The 25,276-nt window shown below is 41.3% G+C and overlaps 1 protein-coding gene across 1 annotated transcript in view; it reads left to right on the top strand.

The window, feature by feature from the left end:
- TTC7A (tetratricopeptide repeat domain 7A) overlaps positions 1-25,276 on the top strand; it is a 176,920-nt gene that overhangs the window by 69,339 nt on the left and 82,305 nt on the right. The window contains exons 13-15 of the mRNA XM_086628675.1: positions 4,789-4,846; positions 8,482-8,554; positions 17,699-17,859. Coding sequence (XP_086484801.1) covers positions 4,789-4,846; positions 8,482-8,554; positions 17,699-17,859 — 292 coding nt within the window. The remainder of the gene's footprint in view (positions 1-4,788; positions 4,847-8,481; positions 8,555-17,698; positions 17,860-25,276) is intronic.

The raw sequence follows: 25,276 nt of genomic DNA, 5'->3' as shown, positions 1-25,276 counted from the left end.
ATGGGGCATCCACAACTTCTCTGGGCAACCTGTTCCAGTGCTTATTTCCATCTTTCATGTTATATTTTACTAAAATGGATTAAGTCCTTCAAAAGTGTACTTACGATGATCATGAATATGGAAGAGCATTTTACTAGAAAATGTCAAATTTGCACTGATGAGATTTTTCATTAGGATCGTTAAAAAATAACATGTCACAGTAAGGAGGCAGAGTAGAATATGCTGAAAGGAAGACAGCAACTCCCCTCTGTAATCCTGCCTCATACTGTCAATCTTGTTTATCGCTGTGTTTATACCAGTCCATAGTGACGTATGCAGGCACACAGTCGAACATCTGTGTATATATATATGATTTCCATAACTTTCCACTTGAGCTGACTTACAGTGAGTCAGCATTTTCAATGGTAGCTAAGGGTTTCAGAGACATTTGACCAATTGCCTCATAGAGCTTACAGCGTTATATCAAGATGCCTTCCATCCAAGGTCAGGCTTTCTTATTTAATATATCCTTTTAGTAAATATTTCTCCTCCCATGTGACAAAGGCACTGAGGAGCTGTATTAGAGCTTTTTCTTTGCAACCTGCAAAAAGCACTCACTAAAAAGTGGGGTCCAAAGAGAGAATCCTACTGAATGACAATTCAAAGAACTTGTGGGAATGTTTGGTTAAAAAGTCACTTTACAACTATTAGTTTTATTCCTGGATGAAATAAGACTTTCTGAAACTTACACCGGATAGCAGTATGTGTAGCTTCCTTGTTCTTAATGTCTAATTGCATGTTTCTTGAAATGAGTCTCATTGAAGTAGCTGAAAGATGTGTCCTCAGAGAAACTCATAGCCACTTTTGACTCACTCTTAGAAACTCAAATCTCTTGTTCATACAGAATGTCCATCTATTGCTATGCTAAATTTTCTGCAGATGTGTTCCCAATGGGTCAATGTCAACAGCAAACCTTTCTTTTCCTTTTGTAGTTCCAGTATTGTCAACTTTGCCTCCTTTAGGTCTGGTGAAGAATCTATTGAAGGCAGAGGAAGGCGAGATGAATTTAACAAAGGCTAAAGAGGAAAGACCAGACTGAGGATGCATTGTGAAATACAAGTGCTCTTCTCATCTAACATCACCACCTCACATCTTGTGAAATCTTTGTAGATTTAACAGACCCTTGCTCTTTCAGAGATGGGAGAGCGTGCTGTATTTCTGTCTTTTAGGATTTTACTATAAAGTCATGGATCAGGAACTGAATTGGAAACTTCTTCTGTCAGTCCTTGTGGATTTTATAAACGAACAGTATACTGACAGCACCAGTTAATGTTTTTAAAAAAAAAAATATTTAGACATTGCTTATTAGTGAACAAACCTGTCATTTTTGCTTCTGGAGATAACGGTAAACACATGCAATCTTTAATTATAATTCTGGGTACTAAAACTGCACACCTTGCTGTATTACATGTCTTAACACAAGGGAATGCTTTTTAAAACCTGTTGATAACGTGCAAAAAGGATGCACGTGCATTGGTGTTTTGGTTTGGATCAGAAACTTGTTTTTGAAATCCTTCTCTCCATCATCCCCACTTCTTATGTTGTGATTCACATAATGGAACAGCTATGCACAACAGAAACTGAATTCTTTCCCCTAAAACTGATGTGCTACGTAAGTAGACCTGATTATGCTGCAGCTGCTAATGGGTGTTCAGTCTGTGGGACAAGACTAGAACTAGACACCTGTCCCTGTGTTTGTAGTGTTGATGCTGATCCTCAGCATTAATTGTTTCATTCCATGTGTTCACACTGACTGTGCTGCATGTGCTTACTAACACAGAACTTGCCCTCCTCTGTTTTCAAATGTGACTTTAGAGCTTAGTAATTAGGTACCAAAATGTTGCTGAAGATCCTGTTGACTTTTGGTAAGGCTTAAGCTCCTTTAAAAACCCAGAGTGCTTTAGAAAATAAATCTTGGGCTCCTAAGGTGGCATTTGTGAAAGTACTGTGTTTTTCAGGAATAACTACTGAAGTTTCAGAAACTTAAACTTCTCTGTGCTCTGTGTTACTGTGGTCAGACTGCTTTGCAGGCTATTTTAATCTAAGTAGTAAGTCATACTGTGTTTTAGTTGGTAGAATTGCAGCAGCCATGCTCACAGCAGGTAAAGGTAGGTAGAGGCTGAAAATTTCATTAGTGGTGTCAACCTTGGAGAATGGAGCACAACTTTTAGAAGTCTAGTCAGACTCATCTAATTCTGTCTCCTTGGTGCAAGCTTTGTCTGAAGTGAGAGCTTTTCAGTGACATAAGCGGGTTGCAGTGACAATGACAACTTTGAACAATTCTCAGGGTAGGGTATCCACAGCATCTCTGGCCAACCTGTTCCGGTGTCTTGCCACCCTCATAGTAAAGAATTTGTTCCTTGTATCTAATCTAAATCTTCCTTCTTTTAGTTTAAAACCATTTACCCCTTGTCCTATCGCTACAGGCCCAGGTAAAAAAAAAACTCTCCCCATCTTTATAATAAGCCCGCTTTAAGTATTGAAAGGCTGCAATAAGGTCTCCCCAGAGCCTTCTCCTCTCCAGGCTGAACACCAACTCTCAGCCTTTCTCCACAGGAGAGGTGTTCCATTCCTCTGATCATTTTCATGGCTCTCCTCTGGACCCACTGCAATTGATCCATGTCTGTCTTGTACTGTGGGCTGAATGCAGTACTCCAGGTGAGGTCTCACAAGAGCAGAGCAGAGGGGGAAAATGACCTCCCTTGACCTGCTGTCTAAGCTGCTTTTTATGCATCCCTCCCAAAATCACTTTTTTTTGTGATTTATCTGCTTTAGCTGTAAAGGGCTTGTAAGTGGCACAGTTAACTTGCAGCATCAGTCCTCAGTATTGTCAAACACAAATTCAACGTGTTTATCCAAGTCAGACACAAATCTAGAAACAGGCAACCAGATTTCCAACTTATTTGTAGCTGAAGATGCAGTTCATAGTGTGGGAGGTGGGACTCGTGCTGTTTCCAAGTAGTGCAGAGGCAAACCTGACTAGTTGTAATTGCTTCATTTCTAGAACATGTTTTGTGCTCTTTCTGCTGAACATCAGTCAAACATCTTACCAGGTGGAACCTAAAAGTTCTCCTAGCTTTTTCATTTGATGTTTATTTGCAGGGGCAAATAGTAAAATTTCTTTCAGTCTTCCTCATTGTGTGGCATCTCCAGAACTACTCTGTAACTTAGATGAGGAATCTCATTTCTATAAGAAACAGAATCTGACCTATTTTTGTGGACGAATGTTTTGTATCTATGACGAAATCCTTTCCAATGTATCCTCAAGCATTGTTATGTTTACACCAATCTTGATTCTTTTAATTTTATCTAAATTTTTCTCATTTGTTACCTTTTTCCAGTATTTGGCAGTGGACCTGAATACTCAATTTAAGGCTACTGAGAGCGAAGTATTTCCAACTACTTCTAATAAATCCTCCATTTTGCATGGATGTCCATGTCTTCAAATTTATACTGCAAACTTTTTGTTCAGTTTTTACTACTTAGAGTAGATTTTGTGGCATAAAGAATTTTTGATCTTTGATTTGGGAAATCTTGAAGATTGCTATTCCTCCCAAATGAACCTTGGTATGTTGAACTATTGGAAGGTGTAGGAATAAAAAAGATCTGATCACTAGAACTACTTTGACGAAATAAATTACTTTCAAAGTTTCACTTACAAACGTGTTGCAGAATCCAAAAAAAAGTTATTACCTTTGTACTTCTTATAGAGGAACACAACTCTTTTAACTTTTAAGAATACTTGAATTTTACCTGGTTTTGTTGCTTAAGTATATACTGCTTACTAACTTTCTATTCTTACACTGACTTGATGTATGAAATCAAATGTATTTGTAAGTGAATGTTTGCTGATGGATTAACTACTCATCACTTCTTTGTGCTGTTGATCAGTAGCTCTCAAATTCAGGATAGGCAGAAAAAGAAGCAACTATTATGGAAGTCTGAAAACTAAGAACCAGAGCAAGACAGCCAATGTACTTCTGAAAATTATCACTAGCTTTCCGGATATTTTGGATCTGAGAACGCCGTGCTTCTCTAAGCTCTTCCTCCATTCCCCTTGCTCTCGATGATGGTGATATTTTATGATACCCTGGCATAACAAGAACTTGATTCTTCTCCTTTTATGGATTTTGGCTAGGAATTAATTCACACATTGAGAAGTGAGTGTAGTGGGCAGGATCCTTTAGTCAAGCAGTTAGAGGCACCAACGAGGGTGTTAGTGGCTGATGCCACACCTGAAGTAGCCTAAAAGCCTGTTGTGGACTTAAGGGAGGTGGTGTGTTGTCAAGGGTTTTGTCACAGGTGTAAATTAGGCTCTTGGTGTTGCCTGTTCAACCTGCAACACCCTCCTACGTGAAGATGGTGGTGGCAACAGTGTGTATCTGAGTCAGACAGTCTGTGTCTATGCTGCTAGTTACCTCTTTTAGCATATGCACCAACCTGGCAGAGGGCCTGTTATGCTCTTAGTATTTAGTTAGCATATGTCCCCTTCTTCTCCCAGACCCCTTCAGTGGCATATGTAAATAAAAAATGCTTTGGCATTTCAGGCAAGGGAGTTGCAAGAGTTAAAGTACTGTTTTTGTGCTGTTCTTTAAAACAAAACTGCGTGTTTTCCAGCCATGAACACACACTACCAGGTTTCCACAGTTTTTATGGTCCCAGTTAGAAATACTCTGTGCATGTGTAACTATTTATTTAATCTGAAACATTCAATTCAACTTTTAAAGGGCATTGTATCTTGTCCTACAGCTACTCTGAAGGACACTCAGGATGAATTAAACAAGAAAGCACTTCAGGCTTTGGAGAGGTGAGTAGGAATCTTGCAGACACTTGCATTGTGTATTTCTTTGGATGAATTCAGAATAATTTTTAAAATTTTTTCATCTATGTAAGGCTTCCTTGCCTGAAAGTTTAAAAACAATTCAGTAGATTTCAGCAATAGCCTGTCAGAACCATTCCTGTGATGGCTAAATGCAGTGATTATTTGGTCGAATATCGAAGGTAAGAGTACGTGTTTTGCCACTAAACAGAAATAACCTTAGCCCCAAATTAGCTATAGTGGGACCTACAGTGCTAGGAGATGCAGCTTCCTCACGTGATGCCAGCAGGCAAATGTGGAAAGCTAGTTTTGTCTCCATTCCTGTGTGCAGCAGGCTTAAACTCCTATTTCCTTCACGGTGGGAAAGTACCTTCACCACCAGGGTGTAGGCTGCTATGGGCTGACCTGGCATTAGTGCACTTACTGGGGAGGGCATGATTGCTGTCCTAACGAGTGTTTACATGAGCTGTTGTGTGAAATGGGGGCTATGGAGCTAGTGGTGCAAAGCATTCACCACTTACCTGTTCTTCACCACTGTATTTTGTGGGGGAGTCTGATCCAACGGCTCTGCCTTGAAAGTATCTGTGAATTAAACTCCTCTGCAACTACAGTGACCTCAAATAAAACTGCTTGGATTAAAAACCCTTTTTACCAGTTCTGTTGTGGCAGGGAGGTGATGTGTGAGCTTCCTGGCCCTGTTATGACTAAGTTACACCACCCAAAATATGCTAGGTGGTGTTTGGGCAGTTAATGTTGTAAATGTAGATGCCTACAGACTTTGAGTGGCAACTAAATGAAAGCTTATATGGTCTAAGACTTGGGCTGAAGTATCTAATTCTGGGTTTGGTGTGATCATAAATACATGTCATGGTTTAACTCACCTGGCAACTAAACACTATGCAGCTGCTTTCTCACCCTCCTCTGCCCCTGTGGAATGGAGAAGGGAATTAGAGGGGAAAAGGGAAGGAGACTCGTGGGTTGAGATCAGAACAATTTAATAATTGAAATAAAAATAATAATGATAATAATATACACAGACAAGTGATGCACAGTGTAATAGCTCACCACTCAGTGACCAACACCCATCCCATCCCAGCAAGCAATCCCAAAACAGTTAAGGCCTGAAACTGTAGTCCCAGAACAGCGAGACCCAAAAAGAGAGATCTGAAAAGACAGTAAGAGAGAGGTAGGACCCAAGAATTTGAGAAATCTTAGCTGTTTTTCTGATGCTGAGCAAGGAGGAGTTGAGCGTGTTTGTTTTGCACTGGTTCTGCAGTGGTAGCAAGAGCATGTAGTACACTGAAACTACAGATGTAATTCTGGATATTTACCCTATGGAGATCTGAAAGATAAAATTTTAAAAAGCCATTTATCTGGTCACTTTTTAGATCAGGAGTATACTTTAAGTAACACTGGTTCTTGTACTCCAGTGTAATCCTTTCACGGGTGCCCAATTTTGGTGTAATTGCAGCACTGCAGTGTTGTGAAACTGCATTTATTTTTCTTTTGACCTTTCCCACTGGCTGTGGCTTGTTTTCATGGTATCTTAACTTTAGTTAGGAAGCAGACAAGCTTCTAGCCAAACATTAGGTACTCAAACTTCAGGGATGTTGTGATAGTGAGCTGGTTACTAGTGCCTTCCTAAATGCCTGAGTTTGGTTTCTTTCTTTTTTTTTCTTTGTTTTTCCCCTTTTTTTAAAGTACATGTATGATCTGTCAGGCTGTGGTTTAGCCTGTAGCCATCTTTATAAGTGGCCTTTTCAGCTGGAGGATTGGATCAAATATTTTTCTAATACCTTTTGAGGAAACCGAACAGTAAAGTAAAAACCCTTTGCTTCTTTCCAAAAGCACCATTAATCTCTCCTCCTGTACACCCATGTGAACTTTCCCGTTATTTATTGTTAGAGAGGCCACTGAAGGTTTCACAGGAGCTGCTTGCTAAAGGGGCAGCTCACCCTGTTCCAACAGCTTAGGGCAAGGCTGGGTTGTATATTGTGGAGTTGTGGTGGTGGTGGTGTTAAGTTTTGGGGTTGTTTATTGTTGTTGGTTTGTGGGGTTTTTTTTGTTGTGGTGTTTTTTGTGGTTTTGGGTTTTTTTTTTAAGTGAGGGGAGAAATTAGCGACTTGCCTGTACTAATTGCACCGTAATGCCTTTGGCAGTGCTTCAGAATCCTTGAGTGCTAGCTTGACTTGCAGAGGTACAGGACATGATCGGTCCATATTAAATTAGTTCTAGATCCATTAGTTATAAAAGTCAACTCCAACAGCTTCTTGCTCACAGGCCAAAATGGCATTTGAGAGGTGGCTGCCATTAAAATGGTGCGTGGTTTGTTTCCTGAAGTAATTATTTGATTTTTTTTTTTGTTTATTTGTTCGTTCGTTATTAGCAAATGAATAGTTTCAGCAGGGTTTTTAACCACCAGCCTTGTCAGCCTGTCCTTTCTCCCTCATAAGGACATTAATCGCTTTGGGCAGGGCGATGCAGGTGCTGGCTTCCCTGGTGTCCTAGAGCGCAGCCCAGGAAGAGGTCAGGAATGTCTGTTGGTTATGAGGGACCTTCCTTGTCCCCATCTCTCCCATGTAGAGTGACTTCCCTGTGCTGCAGAGTGAGGAGTGAGCTCTGTGGGTCAGTGAGGGCTTAATCCACTGGTCTCTGGGCTGGGCTGGCAGTGTGACATGAGCCAGTGCCCCACTTTGCTCCTAGGTTAGCTCCCCAAAACACTATCTTCACGTTGCCTTGGATAATAGCTTCTTTACAGGCTAGCAAGCTCAAACTGCAGTTTCATGCATACCAGAGTCTGAGGGTGACAGTTCTGCCCTGACTGTCCATCCCTGTTCCCTGGGATGTGTGAAGGGCCTCCACGCGTGGTTCTGGAGACACTGCAGACTTCACTAGCCGAGGGATCGCTGCAGTGCACGCTCTTGCCTGCTGTGGACCAGACTGCAGTATCTGAGAGGTCCAAGCTTGGGAAGTAAGGGCCTTGGTTTTAGTCCAGGCTCAGCTCCTGCCATCAAATCCTCATTCCTCCCTCAGTGTCTTCCCTTTCCAAATTAGGAGTCTCCTGTCAATGATTAGGCTAAAAGCTGCAGGGTGGAGGATGTTTTGTGTGTTTGAGCACTCGCTCATGTCATGGGCTCCTGATCTTTAGTCCTCTGTGTGCTCATAGTCAAAATAATAACAGAAACAATGATTACTTTTTTTCAGTGCTAACCTAACCTTCTGCTATTGTTTGAAAAGTAGCAATATAGGAACAAGTTGGATGACTGTCTCTCTCACCTGAATTACTTAAAACAATGCTTTAGTGCGTTTGAATTAAGAGCTACTTTCTTCATATCAGTTATCCAAGTTCCAAAACACGAGGTGGGATTTAATGAAGGAGCATAAAAGTTGTATAACATCCTGACAGTTACGTTTCTCATACTTGCTCCTGTGAGCCTGGCTTAGCCAGGCCAGCATTGATCTGCTTTTTATCTAGTTTCAGCATGCTTCCCCCTTACTGGACTAGTTTTGTGTAGGAGAGGACTGTGTCTTGTTCTCTGCTTGTGTGACTCATGGTGAAGGAGTTCTGCGAAGTACAATCTAACAGTTGCTTTTCTTTTTGTATTGTGTCATCGTCCTTAAAGAGCATATGACTTGGCCCGGGAAGATCACCAAATCATCCTCTACCTATCACTGCAGCTGGCTCTTGTCAGACAGGTATGTGCAATAATTGGCAACCACTGAGTCATGAGAGGGTGGGAGAAGAACAGTCCAATTGAACAAGACCCAGACTTGCTCAACTGGGTCCCTTCCTTCCTGTATTGTAATTGATAACAAGCAATCAGAATATGTTCATGTAAGATGATGATGATTATTATTATTTAGATAGTAATTCTGTAGCACATGGAACAACCTTCCCTAGGGCACGCATTCAGCTCCAACTCCTGAGCTGTGCTATTTCCACTTGGAGCAGCTTTGTCCGTGTGTGTCGTGGTTTTAGGCTGATCCAGCAACTAAAACTCACACAGTCTCTCCTTCTCCAGTAAAGTAGAGAGGAGAGAAAAAAAAAACAAAGGGACTGAGGGTTGAGACAAGAACAGAGGGAGCACCCACCAACCATGGTCCTGGGCAAAACAGACAGGGCTTTCTCAAAGCAAAACAGTTTATTAATGATTACTTAGAAGGACAAAGGGAAACAAAACCGATTACTCGAGAGGACAGAAAGAAACAAAACCAGATCTTAAAACAGACACCTTCGCCCCCCCCTTTCCTTTTCCTCCCGGCTCTACCTCCTCCCCCCAGCAGCACAGGGGGCAGGGACTGGGGGAGTGCAGGTCAGTTCATTCCGTGCTGTTACTGCTGCTTCTTTCTTAAAGAAGGAGTCCTTACACCCTTTTCCCCTGCTCCAATGGATCCCCTACCCACGAGGAAAAATCCACAAACTTCTCCAGCGTGAGTCCAGCCCACTGGAAACAATCCTTCCCCACAGATTGCTCCGGTGTGGGCTTCACCACAGTCTCGGGTACTTAGGGAGCTGTAGCCACTCGCTCCGGCGTGGGTCGTCACGCAGACTCCAGATGCCTCTCTGCCTTGTCGTGCACCCCAACACGACCATCCTCGGGCTCAGGCATCTTCTCCCCACGGGCTGCGAGTGGGTCTCTGCTCCACCGAGGCCGTCCTGGTTGCAGGGGGGCCGCCTGCTATCTCACCATCAGCCGCAGGGGAAACTCGGCTCAAGCACACCTCCTCCCGCTCCATCCTCACTGACCTGCTGTCGATGCGGCTGTTTCTCTCAGATCTCAGTCCTCTCCAGGTGAACTCAGCCCAGTGGACACCCCGGGAGTGGGGTGCCCCCGAGTTCCCCAGCTGGCTCTGCCGCCGCCATTCTCCGTGGGCGGCGCTGGCCCGACGCAGGCAGCTGCCCGGCCGGGAGCCAGGGAGCGGGGGCAGTGCCCTCCTCCCTTCTGTCCTCGATCCTGGGCAAAGCACTTTTTCCGGTTCCTTTGTCCTGACTTAAATAGGGCAATTCGCAGAGGCGCCCTATTGGCTCAACCCCGAGCAGGATGGCTCAGAACTAAGCCTAACCCGGTTCCAAAATCGGGGAGGTCGCAGGGAGCAAAACCCCTCTCCTGCCACCAGAACCACCTCCCCCTTCACATCAAACCATGACAGTGTGGGGCAAGTGAAGTGTGTTTATTCCTGTTCCCTGGGTATCATGCTGTGTCCCGCTGCGGGCCGCTCCAAAGGCGCTCTCATTACTTCCCAGTTCTGTATCTCGCCAGATTGCACGCTCTCTGCGCTGGGGATTGGTTTATTCCATACTTGGGCGCGTTCGGTGTTAGGCTTTGACGGGTGTTGGAGCTCTGCAGCGAGTGGGATTAGTTGGCATTTGAATGCTGCTGCAGGTGTTAACTCATAAAAATTAAGCTGATCAGAAAATACACTGCACTGCAAAAACATTTGGGCTGTGCTTTATTTTTCTGTCCGTTCCTTTTATAATTAGGATGTGTTTTATTTCTCTGTCCTTTCCGTTTAAAAGACAGTCTTTATTGGAGCAGCCCTTATTTTTGAAATGCTACTCTAGCTAGATTTGAAATTTCATCATCATAGTTTCCTTCTTTGGCAGGCTTTCTGCTTGCTGCAATTTTCTCTCCTTAGTCTACACTACGGAGTCAAACAGTTGGATCCTTCTTACTTTCCTGAGCTAATTAGGGGAGCTGTGTGTTCATTAGGTTAAACTAATTGTTCCAAGAGAACACTCTTGATAATGTCACTTTTGTAACCCTTTCATAATGAGAGCAGTGTGTTGTGAGGAAGCCTGCAATAAGAAAGGATCATTAAAATGGCTTATTTAACTTTCTCATCTGCCTACTGGCTGCTTTATGATGCAGTTTGCTCAGGGTCTTTCATTAAAAAATATCCAGCTACCCTTCTTTCTCTCACAGCTTTTGCCTGTTAGGGAGGTTGTCTGATCTGCTGCCTCTTCTGCTTCTTGCCATGGGTAAAAGCATTACAGCTTTTCAGCTACTATCCTTAAAAATAAAATCAAGATTTTTGTGGTCATTGGTTCTTTGTTGTTTTCATTGTTATTGGTCCACTGCATTTCAACTCATTGCCCTTTCTTTTTCTCTCATTGTAGCTTGTCTTTATACTGCTGTTTCATAGGTCTCATTTCATCATTTCCCTTCCCTCCTGTTCTTTCCATTCAGTCTCTTGTCCTCATGTTCACTTTCTCTTTTGTCTGCCTCACCTGTGTATTTTCATCCTTGATGTTCTACCAGTCACCCCTGCTACCATAGATGTGTGATCTAAGTGTGTTGTGTAGCGTCAGCCTGACCCCTGCCATGCTGCTCCTGCTCTTCTCCATCTAGTCAGATATAAATCTTTAACACATGCTTGGAGAGAGAGGAGATACCTGAGACATCTTTATTTTTAGACTGCTGTAAAATAGCCTACTCTTATTTTGCCAGTTTACTTAATGATAAACATTTGGTAATGCATTTTTAATATCCTTAATTATTTAAAGTATCTAATATATTCTCTTTCTGATTAACTGAAAGATAAATACTGTTTTTGATAGGTTACATTAACTATTGAATGTCACAGAGTTTTCATCAGGTGATGCTACAGTACCAGTAAATCAGGCTATTCCTGCACAGTATGTTATAATATAATACCTGAATGTTATTCTCAACAAATAGGCCCTTTTTTTTTTTTTTTTCCATAGTCAAGGTCAATAAATGAGGTAACCTTACCCAACACTGAAAAATCTAGATATCAACTTGCATAGATAAAAAAGCATTTTCATGGAACAAAGCAAGAGAGACAGCTGACAGGTAAAGTGCCAAACAAAGTTCGAGCAAGTCATCTTCCTTGGAAGACTATGTAAAATATTTCCAATAGCACTTGTCTCTGTCAGCTCTGGCCAAGGGAAAGTGGAAATGGAAAAGCTAAGCTTCCCTCTGCCATGTAATGAGGACAGGACAAGAAGAGGAATGGTTATAAAAGATTTTCAGAGTTGGCAGTTGAAAACTAGCAACCAAAATGAAAGATGATGTACTTTGGGCTTGTTTTTGTGTATGTGGCTCTGTCTTAAAGACCACCAGAGTCACTGGGAGGACTCCCGTGGCTCCTGGAGGGTCTAGGTCAGTCCCACAGCATTTTACAGTGGATTTTTCAGCAAAATACAGAGTAGAATACTCCCTTCTGTAAGAAGGGTCTCAGTCTGGTTTTCCACCAAAGTCGAAGTGCCACAAGGCCAAGGTCAGCGTTAGCTGTGGCAGTTACCTCCACCTGCAGTGCCTGGCTGGCAGCCGGCTGAGCTGATGGACAAATGAAACTTGTAGCTCCCGACTCCCAGTGGCTGATTCGGCTGCCTCTTCTGTTTCTGTGGTAACAGCATTTGGATCAGCAAAAACAAGGTAGAATGAACATTTTAAAGCTCACTGATTTTAATGCCTTGCCTTGTTTTTTAGTAGGCCAGTTTCTATGGAAATGACTGTAGAGAGTCAGCGTTCTTGTTAATTTTAAGTGCTGGTTCCCTTCTTGTTTTGGGCGATGGTGTTGTTTTTGACCTTGAATGCCATGTAAATCATTATCAGATGCATAAAAACAACATATGGGGGTTTCATACCATTTTAATACTTGATTCGATTTGACCTTTCTTTGCATGAAAATAGGCAAGGAAAGAGAGCCAGGGGCCAGCAGCTGAGAATTAGAGGTCTGACTTATCAATTTCATCTGTGAGCTGCCAACAGAACTGAAGTTTCAAGTGGCAATATCCAAAAAACACCTACTGCCTTCCAGAGTGTCTGGATGTAAAAATAAGACAAATATCAGTTAAGACACCAGAGAAAATATTTCAACTGTTTTCTCCGTAGTTTTTATTCTGGTTTCAAGAAGATGAGACTGTCTTGTCTTTGCTGCAGGACGGGAGCTGTGTTTTATTAGGCATTGAGAGGTGCTGCTTTCAGTGATTACTGCATGTAGGTAGTTCTTGCCTGTGTTTCTCTCAGACCAGCTAGTGCCTCCTCTGCTGAACAGCAACATACTGCTTTTCTGTCTAGGTCCTGGCCTAGATTTTTCTGGTGATCAAAGCCAGCTTGTACTAAGAATTGAGTAATAACTTAACTCACAGCTATGTCTGTACCTGCTTTCCTGAACTTCTGGTGGACTGCAGCAAGTCTGTTTTCAGTGGAAGCTCTTGCCAGTCAATAAAGCTTCTCTTTTCTATAATCTCCATGCTATAAAAAGAGATGCAGAGGATGGTTTTAATGGTTAACTAACTGTAACTCACAACTGATGTGAAATTATAAAGCCTGAAAACTCCTCTTATGAGATCCTGTCTTCATTTACCATTCTAAATATGCAAGTGCTTTCTAATGTAGGGAATTCCAGGCACAAATACAGACTGGGCGGAGAATGGATCGTGAGCAGCCCTGAGGAGAAGGACTTGGGAGTACTGGTGGACGAGAAGCTCAATATGAGCCGGCAATGTGCTCTTGCGGCCCAGAAGGCCAACCGCATCCTGGGCTGCATCAAGAGGAGCGTGGCCAGCAGGTCGAGGGAGGTGATTCTCCCCCTCTACTCTGCCCTCGTGAGACCTCACTTGGAGTATTGCGTCCAGTTCTGGAGCCCCCAACATAAGAAGGACATGGACCAGTTGGAGAGGGTCCAGAGGAGGGCCACGAAGATGATAAGAGGGCTGGAGCACCTTTCCTATGAGGACAGGCTGAAGGAGTTGGGGCTGTTCAGCCTGGAGAAGAGGAGGCTCCGGGGTGACCTTATAGCGGTCTTCCAGTACCTCAAGGGGGCCTACAAGAAAGATGGGGAGAGGCTGTTCAGGAGGGCCAGTTGTGATAGGACAAGGGGTAATGGTTTTAAAATAGAGGGAGGTAGATTCAGGTTGGATATTAGGAAAAAATTTTTTACCATGAGAGTTGTAGAACACTGGAACAGGTTACCCAGAGAGGTGGTGGATGCTCCATCCCTGGAGACGTTCAAGGCCCGGTTGGATGAGGCCCTGAGCAACCTGATCTAGTTGGAGATATCCCTGTTCCTTGCAGGGGGGTTGGACTAGATGACCTTTGAAGGTCCCTTCCAGCCCTAACGATTCTATGATTCTATGATTATTTTTACCACTCATACTGTTTTCCTTTTTATACCTACAATTGTAACATCCCAGCATTGTTTTTAAGGAAACATATAGCATTATTGAAATAAATTCTATGATATAAGAGGCAGCCTAAACAATCCATATTGTGGCATTATTTTGGTAGTGCTGCAAGATGCTATTTCTGGCATACTGCAATATCTTCACTTCCTAATCAGGGTGATCTGAATATACCTGTCTGCCATGCAGAACACGTGTAGTACATTTATTAACAGAAAGATGAATCAAAGAAGGGTAGCATCTTCTAATTGCAGGCCCTACTTGGACTTGCAGTCCAGCTGAAATAAGATTACTTTAAAGCGCAGCACTTGTAGGGAATTTAAACTGGCAGCCTACCTCTGATACAGCCCCAAAGTTTCAGGGTGCCATCCGGCCTGCCAGCTTCCATCTTTCTCATGTTACATGGTTACTTAAATAAATAAGCTGTGGCATCTGTCAATAGATTGATGATCTCTGCTTTCCAAAAGAAGTTTGTGTTGACTGCTGCCTAATAGCTTGGTTTTGTTGTTCTAGAAACTTACATTGTACATCCATCACAAAAGACAAAATTTGTATTTTGTTGCACCTGGTCTGTTGCAGGTGGTTGTTTTGTATAGTGCTTCCCATAAAGGAATTAGAGTGCCTTCATATTATTAAAGGGTATTTTTTCTTACCTGTGTTCTGTCCACTGCCTGTGACTGATGGTACTAGAGGGAAGCACTGAAATGAGATGTAACCATTGCAAGCCCTATGCTATAGAACAGGGGAAAGTTATATTATATTACATCTATTTCAACAGTATGTGACTGTCTGTTCAGCAGGTACAGGTTTGGAGGAGTGACCACAACTGACTTTTTTTGTGCTGCTTTATTTTGTTTATGTTGCAGAATCAGAGAGCTACTTTGATAGCTGGCCTCTCTTAGGGTTATGAACTTGCAGTTGTGTGATCATGAGACATTTACACATATAAAGCAAAATCTCAGTGACTTAGTTTGCATGCTCATGTGCAAGTAAGGTCAAGTGTCCTTAGAATCTTGAAGTCCCTCAGTAAAGACACTAGTTCCAAGTATTATTCTTTGTCTGATTCATACTAGCAAATTAGGATCACCTTTCCATGTCTTCGAATAGAATCACAGAGTAGTTGAGTTTGGAGGGAACCGCTGGAGATCACCAAGTTCAAGCCCTCTCCAGTTGTTTGGTTTACAGATTTTCTTTTTCTTTTAATGAACTCATTTTTCCCCAAACTTGGAATTTCCTTATGGCTACTTTTTATTCCTTTGAGACAGAGGAATAGGAAAAAATAAGATGTGTTTTTAGTCATGAGTGCAAGAAGAATCTTGGTAGCAGCTTTGTTTTACCAAGTCAAATTTATATACTTCTGGTGCACCTACTAAAGAACTTCATGGACGGGCAGATAGGGACCCACCACAGTCTCATGCTGGTTGTCCCGGTTCTGAGCTGTCTTGTCATTGTTGGTGTTTTTACATTGTAAGAAAATATGTCCTAGTAAGCTGTGGAGGGAACCCTGGTGATTTAAGCCAATGTGTTTACCTTTGCAGTAGGCTATAATAACACATGTAGTTAAGGTATCTCTACTGACAAGCAGTAATTCCTTAAAGCTGGGCACTCAGTCATATATCCCAACCTGAATCTAGGCCAGGACATTAAGCAGTTTTGAAGCTGTGGGCCAGATGCCAGTTTGGGGTTATGTTTGTGGAGAAGTCTCACTGATCTCTGAACTTGCATGGAGTCACCAGTAATAAAGTACCTTGGCTTGCCTGTGCATAGTAAGAGTGAAATCTCACTTGGACATTAGGATGAAGTTGTCCCATGAACAGAATATGTACCATGCTCTCAGAAGTATACCTGGGGTGTTAATAATCAGCAACCTCTACTGCAACTGCAGACAGTGTAATAGTTGCTTTATTTGGTTATATGCTACCTGTTTTCCTGAGTGATCTGTGGAGGTGGTGGCAATTCGAATGATGGTATGACTGAGCATACCACTGGTGGTATGCTGAGGCAGGAGAACATTTGCAGAGCTTTGCTGGGTGGGAAGTTCTCATAGTAGGAAAGAAGAAACTTATGTTCTTCATCCCTTACGGGAAGGAGAGGGAAGGTATATATGAGGAAAATAAATCTATATATTTCTCTGTTTTGTCTGCTGCAGGCTTCCAGGGCCACACACAGATCTCGAATAATTTAAGTAACAGTAATTTCAGATGCTAGAGAATCTTCAAGAAAATCCTCCACATAAAACTTCCTGGTAGCCAAAGGAAAGAAAATCTTCTTAGAAGTTCCCTTCTGAAAAGATAGCCTAAAATAGAGTATTGGATCACAAAGACCATGTGATATACTTGCATTCATTATAGATGTTAAGTTCTCTGCCAAGTGAGACTTGATTCTAATGACTTGCTGCTGCTGTGAATGTCAGGATAGCTCTTTACATTGCTGCTTGCAAAGATATTTCTTTTTCTGACAGCATTTTGCATCTTGACTCTTTTACCCTTGAACATTCAACTTTAATTTTTATGTTCTGGATCCAAATCATGAAAAGCTTTGTACAGCCATGATAAGAGACAAAATGCAGCAAAAATGTGTAAAGCTCTGACCCAGGTGAAGAGCGAGCCAGCCACCTATCCTAGAAAATGAAGTTGAGAATTGGGCCTCTGTAGTGGATCTGTTTACAGCATAGAAGCACCGTGCTAAAGTAAGAGGGGGTTGACTGGATCAGGTCTGCTGGTCCTGTTTATAAGCAGGGATTTAGTGGTGCTGCAGACTCCTTTCTCCAGAATGTGTGAGATTTTTTTTTTCAAGCAGTGCAGTCTGTTAATTTTGGCAAACTGTTCAGATAGTAGAAACCTTTCTCATAAGTGCCTAAGTAGGATTTCTTCATGTTGTGGTTTAGCCCAACCAGCAACTAAATGCTACACAGCCGCTTGCTCACCCCCAGGGAATGGGGAAGAGAATTAAAAGGGAAAAGGGAGGGAGACTCATGGGTTAAATGCAATTTAATGATAACAATAATACAAAATTAAAAGTAATAATGATAAAATATTAGTAATTTATGAATAATTATATAAAATAAAAATGATAATATTTACAAACAAGTGATGCACAGTATAATTGCTTACCACCCGGTGACCAACGCCTGTCCCATCCTGACAAATGATTTTGAAACAGAGGAGTCCTGACACCACAATCCCGGACAAATGAGATGCCTGAAAGGAGAGTGAGAGAGAATTCTGAGCCTTCGGAAGAAGAGTTCCAAACTTCCTGGTCCACCCTCATCTCTATACTGGGCATGACGTTGCATGATATGGAATACTCCGTTGGCCAATTTGGCCCTCAGTCCTGGGTTCAAGTTCAAATCATAAGGGGAGTTGTGGGCCCCTTGTCCCAGCTCTTCTGTCCCCCAGCCTGTTGTGCTCCTGCACACTGGCAAAACATGAGAAGCTGAAAAGTCCTTGATGACGCAGCACCAACTATAAACATCAGTACTCTATCAACATTCTTCTCATAACAAATCCCATACTAAATCCAAAACACAGAGCTCTTCTAGCTGCTAAAAAGAGAAACTAACTCTGTCCCAGTCAAAACCAGGACACTTCAGAATTTCTAATGACAGTATTTGTTCTTACCTTTGGGATATAATATAGGACTGACGGAGAAACGTCTTCTCTTTTTATTTCTACCCCATCTCCTCCTAGATTTCTGATGCTATAGAACATCTTCAAGAAGCATTGCAACTGTGCAAGGATGACATGAATTCACTTCATCTACTGGCCCTCCTCTTTTCAGCTCAGAAGCACTATCAGCATGCACTGGATGTTATCAACATGGCTGTTGTTGAATACCCGGAAAGCTTTAGGTAAGAGTTACTGTATGATGCAATACATCCAGTCAGAAATAATCTGCTCACTAGCCTGTTGTTCTCAGTTATACACAAGGAACCTCTTAAATCAGGTGGGCTACTGGTATGTCACTCCCTTCCTGGGTGTACTGTGAAGCTAAAACATGTGAGGCTCAGGGTATTCTTTTGATTGTCTGTCTTCATGGTCTTTTCTGTTTTTAAAACTAATTCTTGTGCTTGTTTGCTTTTCCAGTATTTGTCTTTATGTATTTTGCTGATGGTGTTTTCTCCCATATATCTCCCTGTACTTCTTCGTATGTCACTTTAGACATAAAGAAATGAGTGCGAGGCAGCTGTGATGATATCTGTCTGTATCACAAGTAATTTTATATTTGGTAAACTTTCTGGTTAAAGACAAATTCTTCACGTATTGACTGTTCTTTTGATGCTAATGTATGACACAGCCTGCAGCAATAGCACAGCTAAAGGAAAAGATCAGTTGAGAATCACAAGCTGTAATAAAGTATAGCTGAAGTAATGGCTTGGCTGTCTAAGAGCAGGTTTGAACCAGCACAGACTTCTTGGAGCCAGAGGTTTCCACTGTTCTGTGTTTGACCGAGTCCTTCATCCATCCAAAGGAGATAAATAAATTGAATTCCTTGCGATTTACTGTCATGACTTTTCAAAACAATGAATTTATCTGTTCTGTGCAAAAATGAAAGCTACTGTAATACTTCTGGTGATCACATACAAGCCGAGTTTCTCAGCCAAACTGCGGAAAATCCTGTTGCATTGCTGAAAGACCAGCTTCCATTCAGAATCACCTGTATTTAACTGATGTTTTAAACCCCTGCAGCGCTGTCTTTAGGCAGCCTGCTTTCTCAGTGGAGAGAGGGAGCCATCTCCACAGGTGTAGTCTAGCAGCTGAGCAGGACATTGGCTAAACAAGAGTGAAGGAAGGTCACAAGTGAGATTGAGGCTATCTAAATGTGAACTTGAATGCTTTAGGATCTGTTAGAACTATGGTGCTGTATCAACACATAATGCTTTTCGTTATAAGCTGCATGTTGCCATTTAAAATAGCTCTGCTGCCGTGTTTTTGAGGTTACTTTGTGAGTAGCTGAGACTGTCAGTGTGCATCTTTGAGAATTAAGTGAAAGTTAGTAATGGAAAAGCTCTTAAAATTATGTCAGCATCTCTTCAGAGTGTGAACATGGGTATGATTGAAACAGGAAATACTCTAGTGGCTGCTGAATTGTGTTTTGTGGTTTGAAAGTAATAGGCATAGTAAAAAACCTCATGTTATACAGTCAAAGGTCACATCATACAGTCAAAGGTCTGATGTTCATTGAGAACTACAAACACTCAATGATAGATGAGACAGAGGTGGAAGAGGAAGAAGAAACTGGTAGTTTATGTGAGGAACAGAGTATTTGCCATGTCAGATCAACCAACTGGACCATCAAGTCCTGTGTCTTTCCCCCAGCACTTCCTGATAAATTATGTTTCAGGAGAGAACAAAACAAAACATGGAGTGCAAAGTAGCTTGGAGGGCTGATGGGTGAGTTTCCTTATCCTGTCTGGTAATCTGATTTCCATAAAAGAGGGAAAAACACCTCCTATGTTTCTGTCAGTGACAATCTTTATGTGCAGAAACACCTTGCGAGGAGTAGCAGAATAGGTTATTTCGGGTGGAAACAATATTGTTAGTAAAAGCCACAGGTCCATGCTTACTCCTAGGCATACTTGCTAGAATGTGTGGAAGAACCCCTCTTTTTTTTCCTCTGCATGCAGTGTGGTACGTAACACAGTTGGCAGTGAGATTAGTTCACCGGGATGCAGGAGTAAGGGCTGGCTTCTTGCCTCTGCTGCTACAACTAGTCTGTCTTGGTGTAGGTCTTTCTCTAAAGCAGCCAGCAAATAACTCATGAGTGAGGGAATGGAGAAAGAGTATTAGTTGCAAGACAGAAAAAAAAAAAAAGGCATTTCTGAAGAAAAATAACAGGAATCCAATGAGGGGGGAGCAGGAAGCAAGAGGATTAACAGAATACATCTATAGTTTGTACCAAATCTGAAACTGTTCCAGGCTTTCTAGAGGTCTAAAGTACAGTTTATGCTAGAAGGGCTTTACTGCTTTGTAAAACCTCTTTGAAAGGAGAAAGATCTGATGCTATTGTGTATCTGTAGCTGTTATTGCCTTACAGAAAAATTGTAGTAAATTTTACTACTGCATGGAATGACTACAGGATACTCCATGTAAATAGGACAGGCAAGTTCAGCTACATGATTTTAAAGCCATATTTAAAAGTGGTTGATTATTTTTCCCAGTTCACATTGATATGAACCAGGCAACTGTGTAATGTGATGCCTGGGGGCTCTCTTCCTAATGACAACTCTGTTTGGAAGTATAGTTTGATCGCATGTATCAAGAAAAGATTATGAAAGCTGCATTAAGGGGCCTTAGGGCTCTGTAGATGGCCAAAATACGTAAGCATTACCTGGACATATATCCTAAGCAAAACAAAGAATAATACAAAAAAAAATAAGGTCTTAGCTGGCCCAAACTACAGACATCTCATACTGTTTTGTTGGTCTCTGACTGTATGTAATTAAGATGAGTTTGTTCCTGCTTTTTTATTTTCATATTAATTTTTTTCATTGTATGTTTTAGTGAAGTAATCGTTCAGGATGTCACGTAGTTGGTTAGTGGTTGAAGCAATTGGAAAATTATACTGCATTGCTCAGGTAACATACAACGTCCTTTGGCATGAGCCCCATAATAGGGACCCAAATGTGTTTAGAAGTGCCCCATGTTGGAGTGTTTAAACTTAAGCACTTCTCATTTCAGTGGTTGGAATGATGCACAGTGGGGAGGGATATGGAAGGTTGACACTGAATACAGTGAGAGATGAACTGGAATGTTTTGGATCAAGCTGTGGGAGAAGAATGTTAAAAAACAGCTGGATATCCAAAAGCACAAACTGTTAAGAAAAATGAACTTAGGAAGATCACTTCTACTTGAAAGTTGGCATATAGTAACAAATATGTTAGTGAATGACTAAATTTGAGCCCTTGCGTGTACTGTCAAGCAATGACAGAGGAAGAATGAAAGCTAGCTATGTTGGACATACTGCAAGATAGTGTACCAGAATAAATACACTGCCTTGCCATGACTATAAAAGATAGAAATAATAGCAGTCTTTACATAGGAGTTATCACCTGAAAAATCACTGACTCCTATGGAGGCAGACTGTCCAGGATAAAACATGGTGGTTTTACATCCTGTCAATGTTCATATACTTCTTTTAAAAGATAATGAATGCAGTGCCAACAGTTGGTTTTGTTGTATATTTCAAAGCACTATCTCCAGCACATTTGAGAGAGAAGTCTCCTGATAGCATTTCCCTTCCAGGTGTCAATGATGCTGATCATAATCCTTTCTTAAGATGGATTCCTTCAATTTTTCTTCCAGCTCAAAGGCCAGCCTTTGGGCAGTGTTCTACTTGGGTCTGAGTGTGATTACATCCTCAGGCTTGTCTTAGGGGCAGATCTTTTACCTGGAAGAAATAATACTAGTAAGCACCTCTCTTGCTCCCCAGGGGATCTTCTTAAAATAATGCATTGTTTATTTAGAAAGAAAGTATTTCACTTTTAAACCCCTATATTCATGTCTCACAAAATGTTCCATACAGAAGTCCCGTAGGTCTGGCAGTGTACAGAACCCACCATACAGTGTGGCTGACATAGCCTTTTACCTTTACCTGATGATATTTCTTCCTTCCCGTTTTGCTCATGTAAAATTGACTTTGTCCTCCTGACTTGGCCACTCTTCCAGAGACTATTTTCCTCTCTGGTCATCTTACAGCCTTAATTGGTTAGCTCCCAGCACCAGAAAAAAAAAAAATTAAGGTCTGTACCTAGCCTGAGATTGGAACTAGGATATCAATTTTACAGGTAGCCTATTACTTTATAATTGCTCCCAGACTACTTTTCAAAACATATTCTGTTGTTTGCCAGCTTGTTTTTTGTCTCTTGGATGGCCCCTCCATTAAGTTAGAACAATACATTCTTCTGGCGTAACGTACAACTTCTAGTTGCTGCCCAGTGCAACGGTGTATGTTTTCTTAAATGGTCATGTCTTTCTATCTGTAGCAGTTCTGCATCTGGCACAGGAGTTGTAACTCCTATAAATTAATAGCCACTAATATTCGTTCTCTTCCTAAGCTGTAAGTTACTATTCTGTTTCTTTCAGAGTCTCAAATCTAGTTTTAAAGAGAAATAACAGAAAACTTTTGGGAAGCGCTGCATATAAAGACTCGAAAGAAGCAGGTGGGTTGGTGTTTTGGAGCAATGTAGCTGTCAAATGCAGATGCTTTTGTTCTACCCAGATATTTGCTATTGCAAAAGTAATTACTGCAAATGTAGTGCAAAAAATCTCAGGAGGCCAAAAAATATTAAATGTGTATCTTGGAGACAGTCAATAAAAAAGGAAGTAAATTTTGCATGGAGAATTGTGTGTGTCCTCTTGGTGGGGTTAGCAGAAAGTGTTGTGTTTTTTTTTTTTGCTACAGCCAGCCCTCAAAATACAAAATTCTCTTCTAGATTAGAGGTGGTTTACTGACAGCAAATGTCCTTGACTTCATCACTAATTTCTTTAAAGATGTGTGAAGTAATTGTCTGGCAAGATTTATTTGTCATGGTCTGGTGCAGACTTACTGTGGGGAGAGCTATTCTGTGGTATATAAGCAATGTCATTTACCAGGTGCTTTGTCATTTACAAAAAAAACCAAAACACCACAATGTAAAATTGGGATTTCAAAATGCATGATTAAACTGGCGTTTCCAGTTTTAATTCTTTTTCCATTACTTGTCAGGCTATTTCTTGTATGTTGAAAATAAGCAACTCATGCCACCTTTGAGCAATATCTTTACATGCACTAGTGGAGTACTGTAACATCGTTGATAGCTGTAAAGTAGAACTGTCTTTTTGCCTGTAGTCTTCATGGGGAATAAGGAGTCGGTTGTCTCTCAGTTGATGGCTTCCAAATCTTTGTGACACCTAGTCTGTACTACAATCTTTGTGTTGAGATAGCTGTACCTCTCACCCCTTTCACATCACTCTTGGGTCGTATGATTGTGTATGCTGTAGAATGGTTTTACCACTTTTCTCATGAATGTGGTAGTAACCTCACTTAGCTTTAGAAGTAAGGCTTTAGAGAATAGCATCAGCCTGTTTATATAGACTCCAGTTCATCATTAGGCAAGAGGCAAGGAAGCCTGGTACATCCTATGAGCAGACGTGGTGATAGAAGAGCTTGGTAAAATTCTAAGAAAGTTGTTTGCTCAAGGGTGAAAGCGTAAGGATCTAAAACAGGGATAAATTAATATTTTGGTTGCAGTATTTGATCATGCTAGACAATTGTTACAAATGGGATATTACAAAAGCTCCACCCTTAAGAGTTTTGATGTTGACTTCTTGTAGTGGTGTGTTCACATCCCAGCTGGTGCGACCCACAAATGTTGTTATTTTTGCATTGATGCTCCAGACAATAATACAAAGTCATAAAAACTGGAAGTATGTACTTGGGTGATATGACAGTACTGTGCTACAAGAGTACAAAACATGTATTAGCCTTCTGTGATTCATTTAAACAAGAGAGATGTGTTATGTGAAGTTAAGAAGGGTTGAGCTGGGTTTTTTCTATAGTAAGCATGAATGTTTGCTTTTATTGATCCATGTTATGATCCCCTGTTGTTTTTATAAAATTAACCTAAAAAACCCTTGGTGATATGTTGCAATAATCAAGACTATACTCTGTGGAACTGGTAACGATGTTGAGTATTTGTGTGCCAAATATACAAAGGGAAAGCTTTAAGCTAGTCTCCTGACTGTCATTTATGATAACATAGATACTTAAAGCTAAATGAATTTCTGAAATAGAAATCTAAGGGGTTTTCTCTGGTTTGGATTTATTTCCACATTTTTAGCTTTTTTTTTCCCCTCTTCTTTCTTTGCCCTGGGTGATGAGGAAACAGAACGAATTCTTGAGTTACAGTAACAAAGATCGAATTCCCATTTCAGCAAGTTCAAACAGATGTGTGCGCTCCTTCCTAAGGATCGCAGTTCAATCTAAGACAAAAATTCAACAAATGAGCATGGTAACCTTCTATTCACCATCTTAATGCAGTGGGAAGAAGTATCCCCCTAGCTAGTCCATGTCTCTTTGTGTCAGGAATGGATTTGTGTTAGTGTACATATCAATTCAGCTTAATTATGTGGATGGATTCAGTGGTACCTGGGGAGAATTCCATTCCCTCATAGCACAGGGTTCAGAATATGAATAAAAGGAGTTAAACAGAGCTTAGAGAGGAAACTTATTGCAGACTTATTTCTTTTCGTATAGTATGAAAAGAAGGAACAGCCATGTGGTTTTCCAACCTTAGCGGCAATGGTTCAAGTCTTTCCTCTGGATGAAAAAATCTGTTTTATTTCATAGTAACTTTTTTCTTCTTCCTACCACATGAGTAAATGGCTACTGTCTCCATTCATATAAGACCTTTAGAGTAAGCAGCAGTGCTTCTAGATGCTAGGTTTGGTGTTGGAGAGGTAACACAAGTTCTGCAAATGCATAGACTTCACTTCAGAAATTTAGGAATACATTCCAAAATGCAGGAATAGCATGGCTGATTTGAGATGAGATAGTTACCACCCACAGGTTCTGTACTTCAGAGCAATTTATTTGCGTAAAAGTGAGCAGTTCTGTAAGGGAATGTCAGTAACTCTGCGTTTGAAACTTCAGGCTCAGATTTTGCGGGTTTTCCTGTAGATTCCTGCTGTGTGTGTTGGGACTGCTAGTTTGTTTTTGACATGACGTTTTAAGGCTTAGTGACTACTGGTAAATCAGAGGAAAATGAAACTGGCAAACCACTTTGTGGTAGTAGTAACTGGCTGTGTTACTTGTTGATCTTTAAAATGTGTGTTTCTTTGCTGAACGAGCCTTAATATAATAGACTCTGACCGTTCAGAACAGGTGCTTTTTGAAACAGCAAAGTGTCAATTTTATTCCTCTACTTGCATTTATCTTATTTAATTAACTTCTTACTAGTACTATCTCACTTGGATAGAGAAATGGACGCTTTTTGGTTCCCGCTGGCTCACTTTAGTCCATTGTATATATCTGCCATATCAGTGAGTTAGTCCACCCAACACACACTTTTCTCCCTGCGAAGTGTCATTTTCTTTTGAACAGCTGCAGGGTATTCTGCTTTATATTCAAAGGAAGTGTTTAGGAGCCCTGACTGTCTACATTGAATGCCAGAATGTGTTGAAAAATAGCATGTGAGTATTACCTAGGCAGCAGAGTCAAGCTGCCAGTAGGAACTCCATGGGCTGGAGTTTAGCCATAGTACATGTGTGTGGGGGTCATCTAAGGTG

The sequence above is a fragment of the Tauraco erythrolophus genome, chromosome 2 (assembly GCF_009769465.1).
Source record: "Tauraco erythrolophus isolate bTauEry1 chromosome 2, bTauEry1.pri, whole genome shotgun sequence".
NCBI lineage: Eukaryota > Metazoa > Chordata > Aves > Musophagiformes > Musophagidae > Tauraco > Tauraco erythrolophus.
Note: the sequence above shows the minus strand (reverse complement) of the source record. Positions and strands in the feature narration are given on the sequence as shown.